This window comes from Ictalurus furcatus, chromosome 14 (genome assembly GCF_023375685.1).
Source record: "Ictalurus furcatus strain D&B chromosome 14, Billie_1.0, whole genome shotgun sequence".
Taxonomy (NCBI): Eukaryota; Metazoa; Chordata; class Actinopteri; order Siluriformes; family Ictaluridae; genus Ictalurus; species Ictalurus furcatus.
Window position 1 is genome coordinate 24,348,450 of NC_071268.1, and position 20,044 is coordinate 24,368,493.

At 40.9% G+C, this 20,044-nt stretch overlaps 1 protein-coding gene across 1 annotated transcript in view; it reads left to right on the top strand.

The window, feature by feature from the left end:
- The window catches only part of LOC128617738 (rabphilin-3A-like), a 47,318-nt gene that overhangs the window by 9,454 nt on the left and 17,820 nt on the right, over positions 1-20,044 (top strand). The window contains exon 3 of the mRNA XM_053640916.1: positions 19,731-19,842. Coding sequence (XP_053496891.1) covers positions 19,731-19,842 — 112 coding nt within the window. The remainder of the gene's footprint in view (positions 1-19,730; positions 19,843-20,044) is intronic.

A 20,044-nucleotide genomic window follows, 5' to 3' on the forward strand; every position in this document is an offset into this window, starting at 1 on the left:
ATGAGCAGAGATTGCAGAAATGAAGATATACAGTACCGCTGAGGTCATACGTTTACATATGCCTTGCAGAATCTGCAAAATGGTCATAATTTAAATATATATATATATATATGTGTATGTGTGTGTGTGTGTGTGTGTGTGTGTGTATATATATGTATATATATATAATCATAAGGTTTGTATTTTGTTGTTTTAGTCCTGCCCTGAACCCTGAATAAGCTATTTCACATAACATATGTTTATATATATAGTCCACAAGCCACAATAATAACTGAATTTTCAGTTTTTGTAACTTTTCTAAAAACAAAACGAATTCATAAAATACATCCTTTCACACTGAGGACAATTGAGGGACTCGCACATAACTATTACAAAAAGTGCAAACATTCACTGATGCTCAAGAATGTAACGCGATACAATACATTAAGGGCCGGGGGTGGGTGTGGGGGGGGGGGGGGGGTGTAAACTTTTGAACAGGATGATGAGGGTAAATGATTATTATTTTGTTTAAAGATCTTGTGTTTTTTTCATTTAGTACTGCCCTTCAGAAGCAGCATAACAGGTGTACATGTTTCCTAGAAGACCAAACAATAACAATTTACACCGATCATGTTTGTTTCTTCTTAGTCTTTTTTTGAAAGGCGTATGTAAACTAATGACCTCAACTGTACTGTATGCTTGGTATTTTTGTGACCAATAGAGCAGGAAAGAGTGACCTTGAATCTTTGAGCGGTCGAGGGTGTCGGTTTGGGCCTCCTAAGTGGAATGTGACTCCTTGTTTTATCTCTTCGTGTTACATCTTCGCTGCCTGGTTCGCCCTGAGATCCTACAGCCAGCAGTGACATTTTCATAATGATATTTTCAGTAATTATCTGGCTGGCTTAAGTTAGAGCAGATGTGTTTTCTGGCTTCTAGTACGGTCTTGCAAATTAGCCTAAGATTACACTAAATTCCCTCTAACTGTTTGATGGAACTAGCGGCAATGTGGGACGATTTTGCTGCTCAGGCTGGTTTTCCCCCCTGCATTATTAAATTGCAACATGTTCGAGCGAGTCCGAGCGACCTTTACTTTTTAACCTCTCACTGTTTTAACTTCAGAACTTCAGAAAGGACAGGAGCCTTAAAGGAAAAATCCACCCTGATCCACATTAAATGTGTTTATATTGAAATATTTGTGAGGTGCTTAGGCATTCTGATGCTGATGTTTCTATTTTGGTTGGTGGTGTATGTTCATTACTCCCTCACGGAGTTAGAGTTGTGTGCCTCTCTGAGATCACAGGCTGACACTGCTAGCATGGTTACGCTAACTTTTATTTGGACAAAACTATCGAATTGATCTCTGAGTTGGAAAAAGGTCGGGCTTCACCGCTACCTTCGAAAAACAAAAGAGCCACAGCTTCTTTTTTTTCACTCACCATTTTTCAGTGACGTTCAATATCGTATTAAAGAGAGATCTAGAGCAAAAGAAGTGGACACAGAAACTCTGCCAGGGCTAGTGAGCGATCGACAAGATGATGAACAAGATGGCACTGTTGGGGAAATTAGCATGAAAGTTAAAGCTTCTGAACCCTTTGTGTTTGAGCAGAGTGTACAGATGAGAGAGAGAGAGAGAGAGAGAGAGAGAGAGAGCGCGAGCGCTAAACAGACTAAAGTACTAAAGCACTGCTGCATCTGACTCTTTAGGTAGAGATAAAGTGAGAGCTAAATCCCACGTCTATCCCCAGCAATACACCATGTCAATGAAAGACGTCTAAACCGAAAGAATTCGAATCAGAATGTTGTTTAGGATGGATTTTTCCTTTAAAGGGCACCTCTTATGTTTTTGAAACGTGCCTAAATTTGTTTTAAAGGTCTCATACGATAGATTTACATGCATCCGAGGTCAAAAAAACACTTTAATGTGCTCATAATTTTAAACTGCAGGATTACCTTTCCCTCCCCCAGTGTCACAAACGACTCATTCAACGATTCCTTCTAAAGGATTCGTTCTAAACTCCTCCTTTCAGAGAGCATACTCTGCTCTGATTGGTCAAACGGCCCAGTCTGTTGTGATTGGTCTACCGCTGTCAGCGTGTTTCAAAAAGGAAACGCCCACTACCGTAACCGTCTGTCAGCGAGCAGCCGATGAAGTCCAGAGGCGGGGCGTTTTGTTACAAACCTACGTAGGTTAGTACAGGAAGTAAAGTCTGGAATCACTAACGACGGTAACTCCGTTTGTCGTGCGCTTTGATTTTTGAAACTTTACATTCACAAACAGCTCTATAACCCACTGCATGAACGGTAATATCTGAGAATGCATAATAGGTGCACTTTAATAGCACTCGGAAACAACATCACGCTGATCGTTTTCAGGTAGAAGGCACACACGTAGCACCTTTTAATTCAGAGGAATGATGGATAACACTATTTACTAATATTTACACCAGGCTCTTTCATGTGTTATCATCTCTCTTTCCTTCTCTGCATGGGTGACCGGGTAGAAGGAAACTAATTGAAGTGAACAAACAAGTGAAAAGGAACAAATCGGGTATCTTGCCGACTGCCTAATTTCTAAGGACGGTGTACGGTTCTATGTCGTTAATAGCTAGCTAGCTCATTAATCATTCTAATGAAATCTTCACCTGAGGCGCATGGGCCTTCACACATGCCAGCGGTTGATGTGTGGGCCACAGCTCAGCCACTTCGGCTTTGTTTTTCACGCCAGTACACTTAAAAAGCCGTCATGCTCTTTAGCATTCATCCTGTGCAAGTCGCTTCTTTTGTATTATTATATATATATATTTTTTGGACTAATTTGCTTGTCTTTACTCTCCGACACTTTTATCTCCGCTCCCTCACCCTCTCTCGTGGTATGACTCCTCTGTTTTTGTTTTGTTTTTGATGTTCATTTTGGATTTTGTTTTTCTTGCATGCTCCTTCTTTTATTCTTTTGCTCATTATTTTTTAACCTCTACTTCCCCCCCTGTTCTGGTGTGTGTGTGTGTGTGTGTGTGTGTGTTGGAGTAAGGTGTGTTGGCACGTATGTGTGCATTTAAACTGAGGACTCGGCGAGAGGTCTCATTATTCAGCAGCATGCCAACCACTTACATAAGCATTCATCTATAAATAAAGCATTTTTCGGTAACCTAGACAACGACAATAACGAAAAAAACAACACACACATGTGCTAGACACTGAGCCGATGTTTCTTATTAGTATAAAACCGATTGACAGCCCTGTTTGCTAGCAGTGTAAATAGTTCTTCCGAGTGTTTATATAGCATGATTTAGTTGTTTTGTTTGGAGTGCTTATGAATAATCCTCCTCTCTTGTCTCAGCCGTAACAGCTGGGGATGCTTTAGTTTGATGATTTGCAGTGTTTGGGCAATTTGCCGAACGCGAGTGCATTAGAGGGCTGGCATTAGTGTGTGTGTGTGTGTGTGTGTGTGTGTGTGTGTGTGTGTGTGTGTGTGTGTGTGCGTAAGAATAATGCACAGGTCTCTCTCAGAAGAGCCGTAAGCCACCCGGACCCATGTGTGATTTACTGAGCTGCTTCAGACGTTAATGTTCCTCCTGTAACCTTACGCACTTAAGATGGCAAGAGAATACCATTAATATTAATAAATACAAACAGCACTTTCACTGCCTTCTACAAAGTTATAAACCAGTAGAGTACTCTCATTTGGTTTTCATTGAAACGTTCTGGACAGAATGTACTAGAGAAAGGCAAATACACCTCCAAAGATCACACACGGTGACATTTTACACTAACGGTACATGAATAATCCTGCACTAATACCGGAATTATATATTAAGGCGTGTACTAATCACGAACTAGTGACGAGCGAACCTTAACTACGACGCAAGTCTTATGAATTCATGCGTGAATAACGACCACCTTAAGTACATATTAGTACTTAGTACGTGTTTGTTAGTTAATGTATTCCTTAACACACAGGGGTAAAGTAAATCAAATTTCACCCTTGTGGGCACCCAGATCACGTACTAGTACTACAGTGGGATTTAAAGAGAAATGGATGGAAAATGACGCAAAATGGGTTGAGATGAAATGATTGGTGTTTTATTATTAGTGAGTCTTTCTACGTTCGATAAGGAGGATCAGTGGACATTATGAAAGTAATCCAGCGATGTCTGTGTACGCATCTGGTAAAATACGCCAAATGATATAAACGACGTGGAATTGTGCACCTCGACTAACAAACATGTAATAACGTGCACTTAAAGTGGACGTTATTTACGCGTGAATTCATAAGACTCGCGTCGTCGTTAGGTCTTCATCAGTTTGTGATTAGTACACGCCTTCGCTCGTGATTAGTTCATATTGAAGTAAGGATTAATTCAGGTGTTCGTGCAGGATTATTCATGTACTGTTATTGTGAAGTGTTACCTCAGACACGTTTACAGACAAGTGATTTATATGCTAGAAGTGCTGTCTGGCAAATGCAAGGAAAAGCTGAAAAGAAGTTCTCTCTTTATGGAGACCTTCTTTATGGTTGACATAAACTGCAGGCTGGTCGCCGCTGCTATTCTAGTAATAATCACCCAGAGCGCTGGAATAATCTAGTGGCCGTTCTGCATTAGAATAATATCACAGTTATGCTAATGCGGTGTGAAATAGGGTGTATAATGTGGAGCAATTTTATCATCTAACAGACAGAATCAGAGAACGTGATGCATTGTACAGTATGTGCGTGCGCACACACACACACACACACACACACACACACGTTTTTCTATCTTTCTGAACGCTTTTCCATTGACAATGATTGTTGTAGATAATTAATGCTCTGTCTACACTTAAACCTAACCCTAGCCTTAACCGCAACCAAAAGCAAGCACTGTTTTTTATGAGGACGTTGTGTCATTGGGAGGATATTTGGTCTATGATATTTGGTAAATACACACACACACACACACACACACACACACACTTTTGTACATCGCTTTGAAACCATCCGGTATCTAATAATTTTGATAATTATGAGTGTCTCTGATGTTGTGTTCTGTGGCTTGTAATCATTTTGCCCCACAGGCTTAGGTGAAGTCTTATTAAAGAGCCTTGTCTAATTAGACAAATAACCAGAGAGTCACTACGAAAGGGAGAGAGAGAGAGTGTGAGAGAGTGTGTCTGTACTAATCTTCATATAGGCCTAGTGAAGTTATTGTTCATATCTTAACAGTGGTTCGCACGGTGGCTTAGTGGTTAACATGTTCGCCTCACACCTCCGGGGTTGGTGGTTCGATTCCCGCCGCTGCCCTGTGTGTGCGGAGTTCGCATGTTCTCCCTGCGCTTTGAGGGTTTCCTCCGGGTACTCCAGTTTCCTCCACCAGTGCAAAGACATAGGCTGATTGGCATGTCCATGTGTTTGAAGTGTATGAATGGGTGTGTGAATGTGTATGTGATTGGGCCCTGCGATGGATGGATCGGCACCCTGTCCAGAGTGTACCACGCCTTGTGCCCGATGCTCCTTGAGATGGGCTCCAGGTTCCCCGTGACCCTGTAGGATAAGCAATATAGAAAATGGTTGGATGGATCTTAAAACTGAGCTGCTCTTAATACCACGCACACAAACAGAAATTCACATATCCGGAAAACTTTAGTCTTTTTGCTGTTTGACTTGGTCAGGACTATAGGGGATCTGGGCTAAAGCACCCACTGTGCTGGTGGCATTTAGAATGAATGGCTGTAGTTGGGAACACACACACACACACACACACACACACACACAGCAAGGCTTTTTCAGTCAGCACTCATGTAAGACTAAGGGGATCAGTATTCTCAGTAGCCTGAGTAGGATTAAGTTATGCATTACATGATTACGTTCATTGATTTTGCACAGAATTACATGTAGAGCAGTGTAGTGCAGTGCAGGACAGAATCTCAAGAGTACACCAGGCATCATAAATGACAGAATCATGCATGAAATGTCAAATATGTTTAAGAGGAAGGCTTTGTGAAAATGCGCATTGTAAAGGTTTTGTATTTGTGCGTCACATCATTTACCTAGGGGAATATGGTATTATCATTTTAGTTGTCTGTTTTGTATTGTCGCATGTATAAGATCGATTACATACAGTCCTCGTCGAAACTATTGGAACAACTAGGCGAATTCATTTGTGTGTGGTGTATACACCAAAGACATTTGGGTTTGAGATCGAAAGATGGATATGAGACGAGCGTTTAGGATTTCAGCTTTTATATCCTGGTATTTACTTCTACATGTGTTAAACAACATAAAACATAGGATCTTTTGTATGAGACCACACAATTTTTAAGTGAACACTTAATATCTGGTTGCATATCCCTTGCTTGTAGTAACTGCGTCAAGCCTGTGACTCACTGACATCGACAAACTGTAGGTTTGTTCTTTCGTGATGCTTTTCCAGGCTTTTACTGCAGCCTTTTTTAATTGTTGTTTGTTTTGGGGATTTTTTTTTTGTTTCCTGCAGTCTTCTGCTCAACTGATTTAAGGTCTGGTGATTGACTTGGCCAGTCTAAAACCTTCCACTTTTTCCCCCTGATGAAGTTCTTTGTTGAGTTGGCAGCGTGTTTTGGATCGTTGTCTTGCTACACAATGAAGTTCCTCCTGATTAATTTGGATGCATTTCTCTGTAAACTGGCAGACAAAATCTTCCTGTAAACTTCTGAATTCGTTCCGCTGCTACCATCATGAGTTCCGTCATCAATAAAGATTAGTGAGTCTGTTCCAGAAGCAGCCGTGCAAGCCCAAGCCATGACACTACCTCCACCATGTTTCACAGATATGCTTGTATGGTTTGGATCATGAGCAGATCCTTTCTTTCTCCACACTTTGACCTCTCCATCACTTTGATAGAGGTTAATCCTGATTAATCTTGTGGTCTTCATGGGTGAAACTGAAAGCGAAAACCAAGAATAGATGTTCAGAGCTCTTTAATGTTTAAACGGTCAATCTAACAGGACACACCTGGGTAACAAGAAACACCCGTCAGTCACACGTTCCGTTAATTTTTGCTCGCCTTGCAAATTGGGTGGTCCGATATAAAATTTGCTATGCTTTATGTTGTATACATATAAATGACAGGAAGTAAAAGCTGGAACTCTACAATCTCTTTTAATATTCGTCCTTTGATCTCAAACCTAAATGTCTTCAGTCTGCCGTACAGCAAAAACCACTGAATCGGCCTTGCCGTTCCAATAGTTTCGGAGGGGACTGTAACTCATGTTGGGTCGTAGATAACCGAAAGAAATTTACAATGCAAACGTGTATATTTGTGTGCATTTCTTCTAAATAAGATCTGAAAGCCTTCGTTTGTTCAACCTCATCATTTTTTACTACATACACGCATCTTTTTTTACAATTTTTTAAAGGCAAAAACATCCGAGTCTGTTTCTGTGTAAAAGTATACTTGAACGCCTTTCCAGCGAACTGACCGTTATTTCCAGTTAACCCGTTTCAGTTAAGTTAGCTGAAAGGCATTCAGTACTTCATCGCAAGGTTTGAGTTTCAAGGTGATATGAGATTTCAGGTTTTCTAAGGTGCTTTGCAATGTGATTACAAAATATATTGCATATCTCGGCTTACACCTCTTTGTCTGTGCCATCTAAACGTACACCATGACTGACTTGTATAGTGAGTATTATAAGGCTTATTCTAGCCCTTATCTAACATGCCTTTGGTGTCAGATTGAGTCATTTTTCCATTACTGTCCTAGACTCTGAACACTATGAGCACTGTGGCTTGTTCAACAGAACTGAAATAGGATACAGCTTCCCTATACACACTGCTTACTTCTGTCTACTGCTGCATGTAGAGGTATGATATTTTGGGCACATTTTATTAAATATATAGGTTGTTTACACTGACTTGGCATTTGTTGAACCAGTCAGTGGTTGGATGTACTCACAGAGGCTCTTTATGAGAAACCAACTCAGAGGCCCTCACAGGAGAATCTTTATATGTAGTCCAGAGTCAGACTCAAAACAAGAGTACAGCTGAAGTCTATGACACCCTAAGGCTGTTTTTCCACAACTAGTTAGTTTGATAAGGTCTGTACCAAAGTTATATTTTTTGTGACGTTGTGATGATTTTTTTCATTCGGGTCGGTTCCATGTTATACTGTTTATCTAAGCGCACCACATGATTTTCACATGGGAGTGTTCTCTGATTGGTTGTTGGCTATTAATTAATACTTCCACTGCCAGGCAATGCAAGTGCATACAGTATTTATTAGAGATAAGGTAAATGACTAGTTAATGCACTTAGAAAATGCTGGGCTTGTGTTTTTCGGGTTGTCTGTCCATCCATTTGTTTGTCTGTTTGTCCATCCGTCCACCAACTATATGAAGGATTTATATGAAATTATCATCGTAACCAGCAGATGAACTTGGTAGAGTCTGGAAATGTCTGAAATAGTGTTTCTGCAATAGCTTCCTTCCTGTTTGAAGTCTGTTTAAAGGGTGTTTCGGGCATATAAATTATTAACAAGAAGGACTAGACTTGCTGGCTGGATAAACATCCATTGAGTTCTACTTGTTTCCAAACTTTGAGTTGTGCCTATTGGTCATTTGATTGGTTTATTTTAGATATGCACCGATACGACATTTCTCAGCCGATACCAATAGTTCTGCCTTTTATGCCTTCTTTTAAATGAATAATTATTAATTATTTCCACAATTCTGAAGGAAATGCAAATAAAAACTTTATTCTCTCCATTTCAACAAGTTGTTTCACAGTAACTGGTCTCATAAACAGAAAACACATTACTCTCATTAACGTGAACTAAATTCTGAAGATTATATTAAGATTTCTTAACTTATTTAATGGTATCAATTCATATTAACATTGAGTGAATTCTAAAAAACCTCCTGTTAGTCTTCACACTCACTCGTCACATTCACTCGGCCTGACAGGATTTGATTGACGGGATATAATGGGCCCTGATCATCAGAGGTTTTTAACCTATCGGCCGCTAGCGTGAAAAATTGCCTTTATCGGCCAATACATCGGTGCATCTCTGGTTTATTTGAAGAGTGTTGGGTAGCTGTGTGACGAAGTAGACGAAGCAGAATTGCGTCGTCTATGTATCGACCCAGCTGCTGATTTAATTGTGGGATTGAATCTCTTTTGCTAAGCGATCTGATTTAAAAACTTTACGACAGAGTCCGTATCATTCGATATCATTGTTAGTGCGGACCGTTGTAAAACTGGGCTCTCACGAATAAAGAACACGGTTCACTGATCGAATCAACGGCTGATCGAATCTCTGATTATGTAAGGAGTCTTCACCTATGTCAAAATGGACAGGACTAAAGTCTGATTTGCCTTTAAAGTGTGAAAGCGCCTTTAATCCACAGAACCAGAGATTAATTGAAGAGTACAAACACACTACCTAATTTTACATATTGAATGAGACGGTTTACTAAAAACAGATTTGACTAATGAGCAGGGGGACCAGAGCAGCAAGTGAACAAACCAGGAAGCAAATAGGAAAGTCTATTAAGACTTTTTTGTAATGTGTCAGTGCATGAGGATGTTAGCTTCTCTTCCACACACTTTGCTCTACACCATTCTAAGATTGCACCTCACATCAAAAAGGGTAAATGTTGGTGGGGGCTACTTTGAAATAATCCTCGCTGGGAACAAAAGACATGCTCTCACTCGCCCCTGTGCGCGCGCACACACGCACGGACCTCAAATGGTTTGTTATGGTTCATTGGTCATTTTTGTTCTGGTGCCCGTGAAGTAAAAGGCTGTTAAATGTTATCGGGCACTTAGCTTCACTCCTTCTATCTGGCACAAACAACTCAGCTCAAGGTTTGCTTGATAGGCATAACGGCTTCTCTTTGCAGCATCGGCAAAGATTTTGTAAAGTTGTAACTAATATACTGTATGTATAGTGGCCTGGGATTTCTAAATAAATAAATAAATAAATAAATAAATAAATAAATGTCTACTATATCGTTCTAACTAAACTGAAATTGTCTTATTTGCTACATGTCTCCACTGAAAGATGTCTAATCTACCTCTACATTTATTACCTAATCTACTTAGGGGAAAACAAATTTGAAAGAATTATTATTTTACAACAGGAGATGTGTTATCGCTTTGATTATCAGCATCATCTACATCAGTCTCAGGTTTTATCACGTGAGGTTATAGTAAAGGCGAATAAATAATCGCTGTTTAATTTGGCGAGTTGTGTACTGTTGGTTTAAATTTATTTCTATTACTGTCTTTTAATGAAGTCCTTTCTGTTTTGATCATGATGAAACGGCAACAGGAGCGTCATGGATATTCTGACAGCTGGCAACGCATTGATTAGGTTCATATCCAGTGTGCTACAGTGCGTAGTTATCCAACATCTGGATCAGATTGTGACAATCGTCGCATGAGAAAATCACACTCGGCTAGGCAAGTTTTAGACATCTTTAGCCAGACTGAGCGCGTTCGTTAAACTGGCTCACTACTCAGTGTGATTTTGATAGAAGACAGACGAGGCAAGGTTAGAAAGTAACATCTTTCTTCAAGTAGAGATGGTTTCTTCGAGTTTGTTTTCTGCAAGTAGAGATGTCAAAGTAGACTATTGGATTATTAGGACGGGAAGAGACTATGGATGCTGCCATGTTAGTCTTTTGCTAGCCACAAGCCTGCCAGCTAACTGTGATGAGTGATGTATTCTGGGTAGCAAGAAACACCTGTCAGTCACATGTTCCAATATTTTTTGCTCGCTTACAAACTGGGTGGTCGGATATAAAATTTGCTATGCTTTATGTTGTATACATATAAATGACAAAAAGTAAAAGCTGAAATTCTAAAATCTCTTGTAATATTCGTCTTTTGATCTCAAACCTAAATGTCTTCAGTCTGCTGTACAGCAAAAACCACTGAATCGGCCTTGCCGTTCCAATAGTTTCGGAGGGGACTGTAACTCATGTTGTATCGTAGATGACCGAAAGAAAATTACAATGCAAACGTGTATATTTGTGTGCATTTCTTCTAAATAAGATCTGAAAGCCTTCATCGTTTGTGCAACCTGATCATTTTTCACTACATATATATATACACGTTTCTTTTTTTTCTTTTTTTTCTTCAAGGTAAGGGTTTGAGTCTGTTTGAGATTAGAAAGCAACATCTCCATGATGTTTCGCTAAACTTTGTTTTCTTCAAGTAGAGATGTCAAAGTAGACTATTGGATTATTGCGACAGGACTGTGGTCTCTGGTATGGTTGTCTTTTGCTAGCAACGACCTGCCAGGTAATGATGAGTGGTGTATTCCTTGATGTTTTCCTTCTCAAAACAGTGAAATGTATAGTCAGTGTTCTAGATGTAACAAGAGAATATATCTGTACGTTGATTGATCTAAACCAAATACTTGAGTTTATCGTATAACTGCTCTTAAAGGTAAGAAGTGCTACTTTGTTTACCGCTCCTGCTCTGAGCGGCCATGTTGAGTTTGACGTCACTCGCTGAACTTGGAGTCGAGGAGACCGTCCCGAGTTCCTGAATAGGAATTCTGAATTGAGGGGGCGTTTTCTTGACTTTTTTCCTAGTCGTAGTTTACAAATTATGACCTTTAGTTGAATGCAGCATAAGGTACTAACTAGAACTTGCTAAAATATGACCAACGCATTATAAAACCACCAAAATACAGTATCCAAAACATGCACTCGTACATTATCTCAAGATAATATCGTTCAAGATGTCCAACACTATCGGCACCGAGTCCAGGGTGTCCCCCGCCCCTGTGAGTTCCCAAGGATAGGAAAGCCACCGCTCTCTTAACCTCACAGCTCTTAAACTTACCACAAAGACAGCTAAGATATATATATATATATATATATATATATGAGAGAGAGAGAGAGAGAGAGAGAGAGATAAAGAATGCCCTATAGCGTTGTAATTTGGGTCGTGTCTTAGCATCATTGCTCTTCAAGTCCAAATGGGCTTTTTGTTTTGTTTTGATAACTTGATTTACTCTTATTTGGCTTTGCAGTGCTGGTCTGCGGAGCGGGTTTATGGCCGAGCTCATGGGTTTTGAGCACATTGTACTGCATGCACCTAAATGTGAGAATTTCTAATGCAATTTCAGGCTAAGTGTACTTAAAGCCTGTGGCCCAGTTCTGCTTCACATGCATCAGACCGTTCCTCAGTTTGAATCCTTTAGTATATTTCTAAGGAATACTGCATGCAAAGACTCCCACAGAGTGTACGTTTGTTCTCTGAGTCGATCTTCCACCCTGCTTCCACAGAGCACAATAAAGGGTTCGTAAAGGGTGCTTGAATTTGGCATTTTGAAATTTAAATACTGGAAAACATTTAAAATAGCCATATGTGGGTTTTTTTTTTTTTTTTTTTTTTTTTAAATCTAGTGGTGCTTAATAAGTGCTTCAATTATTAAAAGTCAAAACACAAATACAATCCTTTCACTCAATATATGGCAACCCGCAGCCACCCCTCCCCCGCCCCCTCTATTCGCTTACGCATTTTGACAGAAACGGCTCCGGTCCACATTTCAGACTCCTTTATCGACTTTTGGGGTAAACCTTAGATACCTTCCATAGAAGAGAGTCAACGAAGTTGCCGCGAGCGCGAGGTCCTGCTTTCCCGCCGCAGGTACACCTCTGTGGCAGAGAGAGAGGAGCAGCACATTCAGTGTGAGAGGAAAAAATAAGAAAGACATTCTGTCACTTCTAACATTCTCTCCGAGTGATCATTTTATGTAAATATATTAAAATAACATGATGATGATGATTTATTGTTGTTGTTGTTGCATGTATTATGATTATCGGCCTATCGAAAGTATAGATTATTCATCGTTTATTGTCCATGATGGAGATAATGAGAAAACCAATGACCCGTGGCCTTTTTTGTCGAAGTTCATATGCCTTAAGGAATCAAATAATAAATCTTACACCTTTTTATATGTAATCTTTGCAAACCAAAGATTCAAATCCTTCGTCCAGTATGTCGATTATAACACGCCGTCCAAGAGTTCGAGCACAAATGTAAGGGCGCGTATAAAAATGAACACGATTGTCATGGTAAATTGAGAAGTATCCTAATGTGCACATTATAAATTCATTCATTGTTCTGAATTATTTTCCCTTGGGTTTAATTTCTTTATGCAGAATTAAACACAGTTAGTAATAAGCTGATGCACAATCACGATACTACAATACTACAATTGTTGCCCAGTTAAGGAACTACTTTTAGTTAGTAACTTGTAGTGAAGCTAGCTACTTTTTTTTTTTTTTTTTAATAGGTTAGCTTGACTGTAGCTTAACTACTTCAAACTATGAGTAGCTTGTAGCTTTTCTGTTTTCGTGGCATAAAAATACCCCCCCCCCCCCTTTGTTACATTCACCTCCAGTCAGCAGCAGCTCTGGCCATATATTTCTGTGTGGCCGGCCGACATTAATAACGACGTAGCCTCAAACACGGTGAACTTGAAAGGCTATCACACTTGATTTATGCTATAGGCTACTGTCCAGTGAATTTAACCCCAGAATAGGCCATTGATGATGGAAAACATCATCCAGCATGCTGTCTAGCAGCTTATTCTGTGCAGTTTTAGTCGTATCATCAACTTAACCAGGGTTGACAGGTTTCAGCAAAATGTCCAGCCTAATTACATTTAAAAAACATAAATAAGTCCTGAAAAATTTGGGCATTGGAAACGGGAGACGTTTTTATTCTTTTCCTCAGCCTTTGCATGGAGAAACATGTATTTCAGGTGTATCTCTGATGTACGGATATTATCCACTCTATAATCCACCTTTCCCTCTCTCAATCTTAGAAATATATCATGGGTCATATGCACACTGTCTGCACTTGCGCTTGCTTTAGGGCAGTGATTGTTTAAAGGTTAAGGCTCTGGGTTACCTATCAGAAGGTTGGGGGTTCAAGCTGTCATTGTAAGGTCCTTGAGCCAAGCTCTTAACCCTTTCTGCTCCAGGTTCACCCTGCGCTCCGACTCCGACTTCCGAACAAGCTGGCATATACGAAGAAAATAATTTATGTAATAAATGTGACAAATAAAAGCTTCTTTGACACTTTGGAGTTTTGTGGAAATGTATTAGATTTAATTTTGATTCTTTGCTATAGCCCTATCTGGCAACCCTGTGATTAACCGTCCTGTCCGTTCTTCCTCCTTTACTCAAATTGGTCATAGATCAAACCTGACGCTTTGGATGGCAATACCAAGCACTTGTTGCAGTTACCATTTATGACCACCGGGAGCAATAATATCTCCGTGGAAGCGAAGTGGGGCATCGCACATGCTGCCCCGCGCCATCTAGAAATTCATGCAAGTCAACAGAAAATTGGCTTATATCAGTCAAATAACAATTTTTTTTTAATTCGTTGGTCACTCTGGAAAGATTATTAGCATTCAAAGTGGTCAATAGTATCAGGAAATGAATATGAATGCCGCCACTGCCCTCAGTTCAAAGTTGAAAAAGTTTTGCTGATTGTCAGTCGCAGTGAATTATAGTCTCCGTATAAATAATCGAAGGTGAAGGTGATTTCAATGACGATATGGTTTCGTTAACAGATTACAGTTTTGGATTTGGTCTAATTTCCTGGCAGTGTTCAGTGCTGATAATATTGCAGGTAGCCGTGATGCTTTAAGCTGTTTAGATGATGTCTTTGCATAATTTGTATATTTGCTGCAGTTCATTGTATTTAATTATCTCTTTAAAGGTCAGAGAATGTGTGTGTGTGTGTGTGTGTGTAAGTGTAAAATGAAAGTGTATGTATGCCAAACGTACATACATTTGAGGTGTAATTTCATGTCATTTATCTCCACTCATATCACTCACACATCCTCAATAAAACACACGAACACACGCTGGAGTGGGTTGGTTATGTAATAGCCTCTCGTATGCTCTCTCTCCACTCTGATGAGTCTTGGACATTGCTCCCACAGTGCAGAAGAAGTGTGTGGAAAAATATGTAATGTGGTTTAGTGCAAATGATATGTTGTGTGTGTGTGTGTGTGTGTGTGTGTGTGTGAGAGAGAGAGAGCGCGAGAGAGAGATGTGTGTTTGGTCAGTGTTAGTTGGTGTGGGATTTGTATGGGAGTGCTTGCTCTGTAATATTGCCATTGACTTGTTATGGGGATCTTCTATAAAGCAGATAAAGGGATGGAGGTAGGGAGGGAAGGGAACGAGGGAGGGATGGCTGTGTCTCTCGCGTCTCTCTGCAGCCCTGCAGCCGAGGCTGTTCTGCCCACTTTACCCTCTGCTGTGTCGGCGCGGGGGGCCACATGCAGCCCACCGGGCAGGTAACAGCAGGATAGTATAACAGGTCACGGTGAACAACAAATGGCCCAGCCGCCTGCCTCTGAATGTGTGTTCCCCCTGTCCATGTGTGTATATGTATATTCATTTGTGTGTGTGCGCGCATTACCGAGGCTCTCACCTGTACCTGTCATATATCCTCTCTTCGTCTGCTGTTTGTACTCTAACTGTCTGCTGCTTCGCCCCATGTCCTCCCAAAACCTCTCTCTCCCCACACACACACTCTTCCTCTTGCACGTACACTCCACTCTACCCGTTGGTTGCTATGCCAACAGCCTACTTTTGAGCTGGGAGTGATGGGATGAACAGAAGTGTTCAGGGGAATTTGAGATCATTCTGCCCCCTACTGCCGGCTCTTCGTGCCCCAGACTGCTCAGCTGTTTCTCCGATTTATTCATGAGCACCATTAATCCTGACGAATGAGAAACATATTTCTTATTAATCCCGACGAATGAGAAACATATTTCTTAGTTGAACCGTCTCTGCGGTTTTGTTCTAACCAGCGACAGTGCGATCAAATGAAAGTCACATTACCGGCCATGACATTTAGATTTCCCTCCGTGATTTCTTTTGCCTTTCGCTAATTCTCCATCTCTCCCTCTCGCGTCTTCACCACACCGTTCTTATCATTTTCCCGTTATTGTTTATATTAGTTACACTCTTCTCAGACCTACTGTGCTTTTCCCAAGCCGCTCGACGTTCAATGCCTTTTACCTTCCTGCCCTTTATACGCATCGTACGCATCTATACCCGGTGACCATATTTAGACCTTATTTCCTTCCTTTATAACATACTCCAGTCTTGGAGGCTTTTCAGAACTGCAGCGGTGTGTGTTTGTCCCTTCGAACACACCAGATTCAGCACCACGGGGCGCCGGAGTCTGAAAACACCATCCTGGAGAATAGTCGAGCTTTACTGTGAACGAGGCTTCAGGCCCAGTGAATTATACAGCCCTCGGTGAAGATTCGCTCCGCCCCCGTCCCAATCGATAAGACGGAACAGGGGGGTGAGGAAGTGAAATAAAGAAGACGGGAGGGATCTCGGGGTCTCGTTTTTTTTTTTTTTCCCGTCTCGTCCCTGTCGTTTTCAGGTCCGCTTTCAAAAAGCTCACAATGCCCACACTTCTTTTTCTCCGGACTGTACGGCTTTATTTTGTCCCTCGTTTCTGTTTCCATTGACCTCGTTTATCACTCTCATCAGATTTCACTTAGCTCAATCTTACTAAAAATCACTCACACTAACCGATTAACAAATCACCGAACCACTTAGCGACTGATTATCCAGTCCGGCATACTGCGCAGCACTCAATTATACAATTAACCAATTACTCGCTAATTAACATGAATGCCAAATATTACCTGGCATCTGCTAGCTGAGCATTTTATCGTCTCCCTTTCCCCAGGGTGTTCTGCCAGGTTTGTGTGTTTTATGGTCTGTCTTATCTGTCCACGTGTCTGTGTGCGTCTCTGCTCGTCTCACTCTGCTTGCATCACGTGTGTTTTTAAAATTGTACGAGTACGTCTGTGTGTCTTCATCGATTTAATGAGCGGATTCGTAAACAAACAAACAAACAAACAAACAAACGGACCAAAATTCCTGCTACATTTGAAAGGACATTTTCTATCAGTCTTTAATATCCATGTTGGTGGCTAAAACGTGATGACAGACAGACAACGTCTGAGTTTCTACTGCGAAAGAAACTCGGTCCGAATGAGCCGCTCGTGTCCCGGCACCCCTGTGCCGAGCGCGGACTTAGCTTAGGTCCCCCGTCCTAATCTCTTTAGACTGTTGGGGTCCACCTAGTGACGTGGATGTATTATTTACATCTGATCTGATCTGATCTTTTTCCAATTGAATGGAATATCTAGATTTTTCTCCACCCCCTTATTTCTCCCTTCTTTCCTCGTCTCCCCACCATTCTAAAGACGCGCATCGTCCCCTGATTGCAACGTCCCACCTTTGCCTGTCCGTCAATCCGTCCGCCCAACTGTGTCTCTGTCCCTGTTCTGTGGCTTTGAGGTTTTCTATTTGTGTCTCTTTTTGTTTCTTTCTCTAAAGCTTCCTTATTGTTTCCGTCTGTGTTTGCTTTTTAGATTTCACTCTTGCTCGATCACTCTCTCTCTCTCTCTCTCTCTCTCTCTCTCTAATCTGAGAAAAGGAAGTATTTCATCCTGGCCTTTCTTTTTCTTTGTCGAACTAATCTCCAATCTTGTTTCTCTCTCCTTCTGCTCTTTTTTTCCAGCACACACTCTATTTTGCTTAACGTTCTGTATGCTCTTGGTTTGGTTTCCTTTTTTTTTCTTCTTCTTCTTCTTCTTGTGTACTGTCCTTTTGTTTATTCGTTGTATCTTTCCTTTGTTTATTCTTTCTCTGACTGACCCAGATTAAGCGTTTATTGTGTTTTCAGGCTTCTCGCTGTCCTTCCTTCTCTCGCTCTTTATTCCTCTCTTGCAGCTCTGCTCTTCTGATAACTCGGCACTGGTGTAGTCGTTGTCTTTCTTCTGGTTTCATTTGACTCTGTAGTCTTTTAGTCATTCTAATGATATGCTGCATCTCTTTTCTGACAGAGAACTTTCTTCTTCTTTTTCCTGTCTTTCTCTTTTCCTGCAGTTGCTGTCTGAACTGTCCACCCATTGTTTTGTCGCTAGTGCTTGTTTTTTTTTTTTTGTTTTTTTTTTCTTCCTGTGATCGGTCCTTCTGTCTCTCTTTCACCCTGCCTCTCTCTATCTGTTGCTGTCTTTCACTGTTACTCAACACGCATCATTACCATTGTCTCCTATTGTGCGTCGACCAGTCTGTCCATTCGTTTTAAATGTGGTCTCTCTCTCTCTCTCTCTCTCTCTCTCTCTCTCTCTCATTCCCATTCTCATGGGCTCACTCTCTCTCTCTCTCTCTCTCTCTCTCATTCCCATTCTCATGGGCTCTCTCTCTCTCTCTCTCTCTCATTCCCATTCTCATGGGCTCTCTCTCGCTCTGTCTCTCTCTTTCTTGCTCATTTCCATTCTCATGGGTTTCTCTCTCTCTCTCTCTTTCTCTCTCTCTCTCTCATTCCCATTCTCATGGGCTGTCTCTCTCTCTCTCATTCTCATGGGCTCTCTCTCTCTCATTCCTCATGGGCTGTCTCTCTCTCTCTCATTATCATTCTCATGGGCTGTCTCTCTCTCTCTCTCTCTCTCTCTCTCTCATTATCATTCTCATGGGCTGTCTCTCTCTCTCTCTCTCTCTCTCTCTCATTATCATTCTCATGGGCTCTCTCTCTCTCTCTCTCTCTCTCTCTCTCTCTCTCTCTCATTATCATTCTCATGGGCTGTCTCTCTCTCTCTCTCTCATTATCATTCTCATGGGCTGTCTCTCTCTCTCTCTCTCATTATCATTCTCATGGGCTGTCTCTCTCTCTCTCTCTCTCTCTCATTTTCATTCTCATGGGCTCTCTCTCTCTCTGTCTCTCCCTCTCTCATTTTCATTCTCATGGGCTGTCTCTCTCTGTCTCTCCCTCTCTCATTATCATTCTCATGGGCTGTCTCTCTCTCTCTCTCTCTCTCTCTCTCTCTCTCTCTCTCTCTCTCTCTCTCTCTCTCTCAGTTGCACTGTTTCATTTGATTAGTTTTTTGCAGGGTTTGGCTCTGTTCACTAGTTCAGTAAGTCTTCTACCTCGGCTTCTGTCTCGCCACGCCATATTTATACTACTTATTTTTAGCACTTTCACACCAGCTGTAAGAGAATAATGCATTCTTACTGTTCGACAGGTCTCATCTCGTTGTAATTTCCTATCTGTACATCTACGTGTGATGTCCGTCAGCTTTCTTGTTCCTTTATTTCCTCATGGTCCGAAATTTAACCCATTTGACTGTAAAGTCTTGAATCTGTTTGTATATCTGATGATGTGTGTCGCGTGGTTGGATTTTGTTAAATGCCTGTTTTGTGGTTCAAAAAAAAAAAAAAAAAAAATGTTTTCTTGTTAATTGCATTTATAATTTGATCATGCTTTACACTTTAACGGTTGTCTACTAGTGTACGGAAACAATATCATAAGGTGCTTGCTGCGATCTAGTGTGTTTTTAAACGTTTCATTTGCAGTATTTGGGCTTGGATTTCACTCATTCTTTGTATTCTTGCTTTATTTATTTATTTATTTATTTATTTATTTATTTATTTATTTTTTGCTGAGCATAATCTTGTTGAGATGTCCATCACATGCTTGCTGTCTGAACCGCGTGTAGCTCGGAGAGAAAACTTCTCGCATTTCGCATATATATATAAAATATTTTACAAGAAATTGATCTAAAATTGTAACTTTTCCATATTGGGTTTGTTCGGTGAGTGAACCCTTTGAGCAAGCGTGGGAGTAAACTGTGATACTCGCAAATAAAAGACGAGCTTCCTTGTATAGAAAGTCACTCTCTCTCTCTTGTGTCTCTCCTCCTTTATTTCTACCTGTCTCTTTGCAGTAGGACTATGGGTAATAAGCCTGCAAACAGTCCTAAGGGTCAGCCTCCGGATGCGGATGGACACTCGTCTGTCTCCGACCTCGCTAACTCACTCACTGGAGACATGGTGATGGTAAGATGATGAGCTGTGGATTGTGGGTTTCATCTTTTTGCTCCGAGCTTTGACTGTGAGGAGTTACGTCTGTCTACTTAAACCCGGAGTCTCTTATCGTCCATCTCATCTTTCTTATATACTGCTACAGAATTTGTGTGTGTGTGTGTGTGTGTGTGTGTGTGTGTGTGTGTGTGTGTGTGTTTGACCAATACCAGAGTCA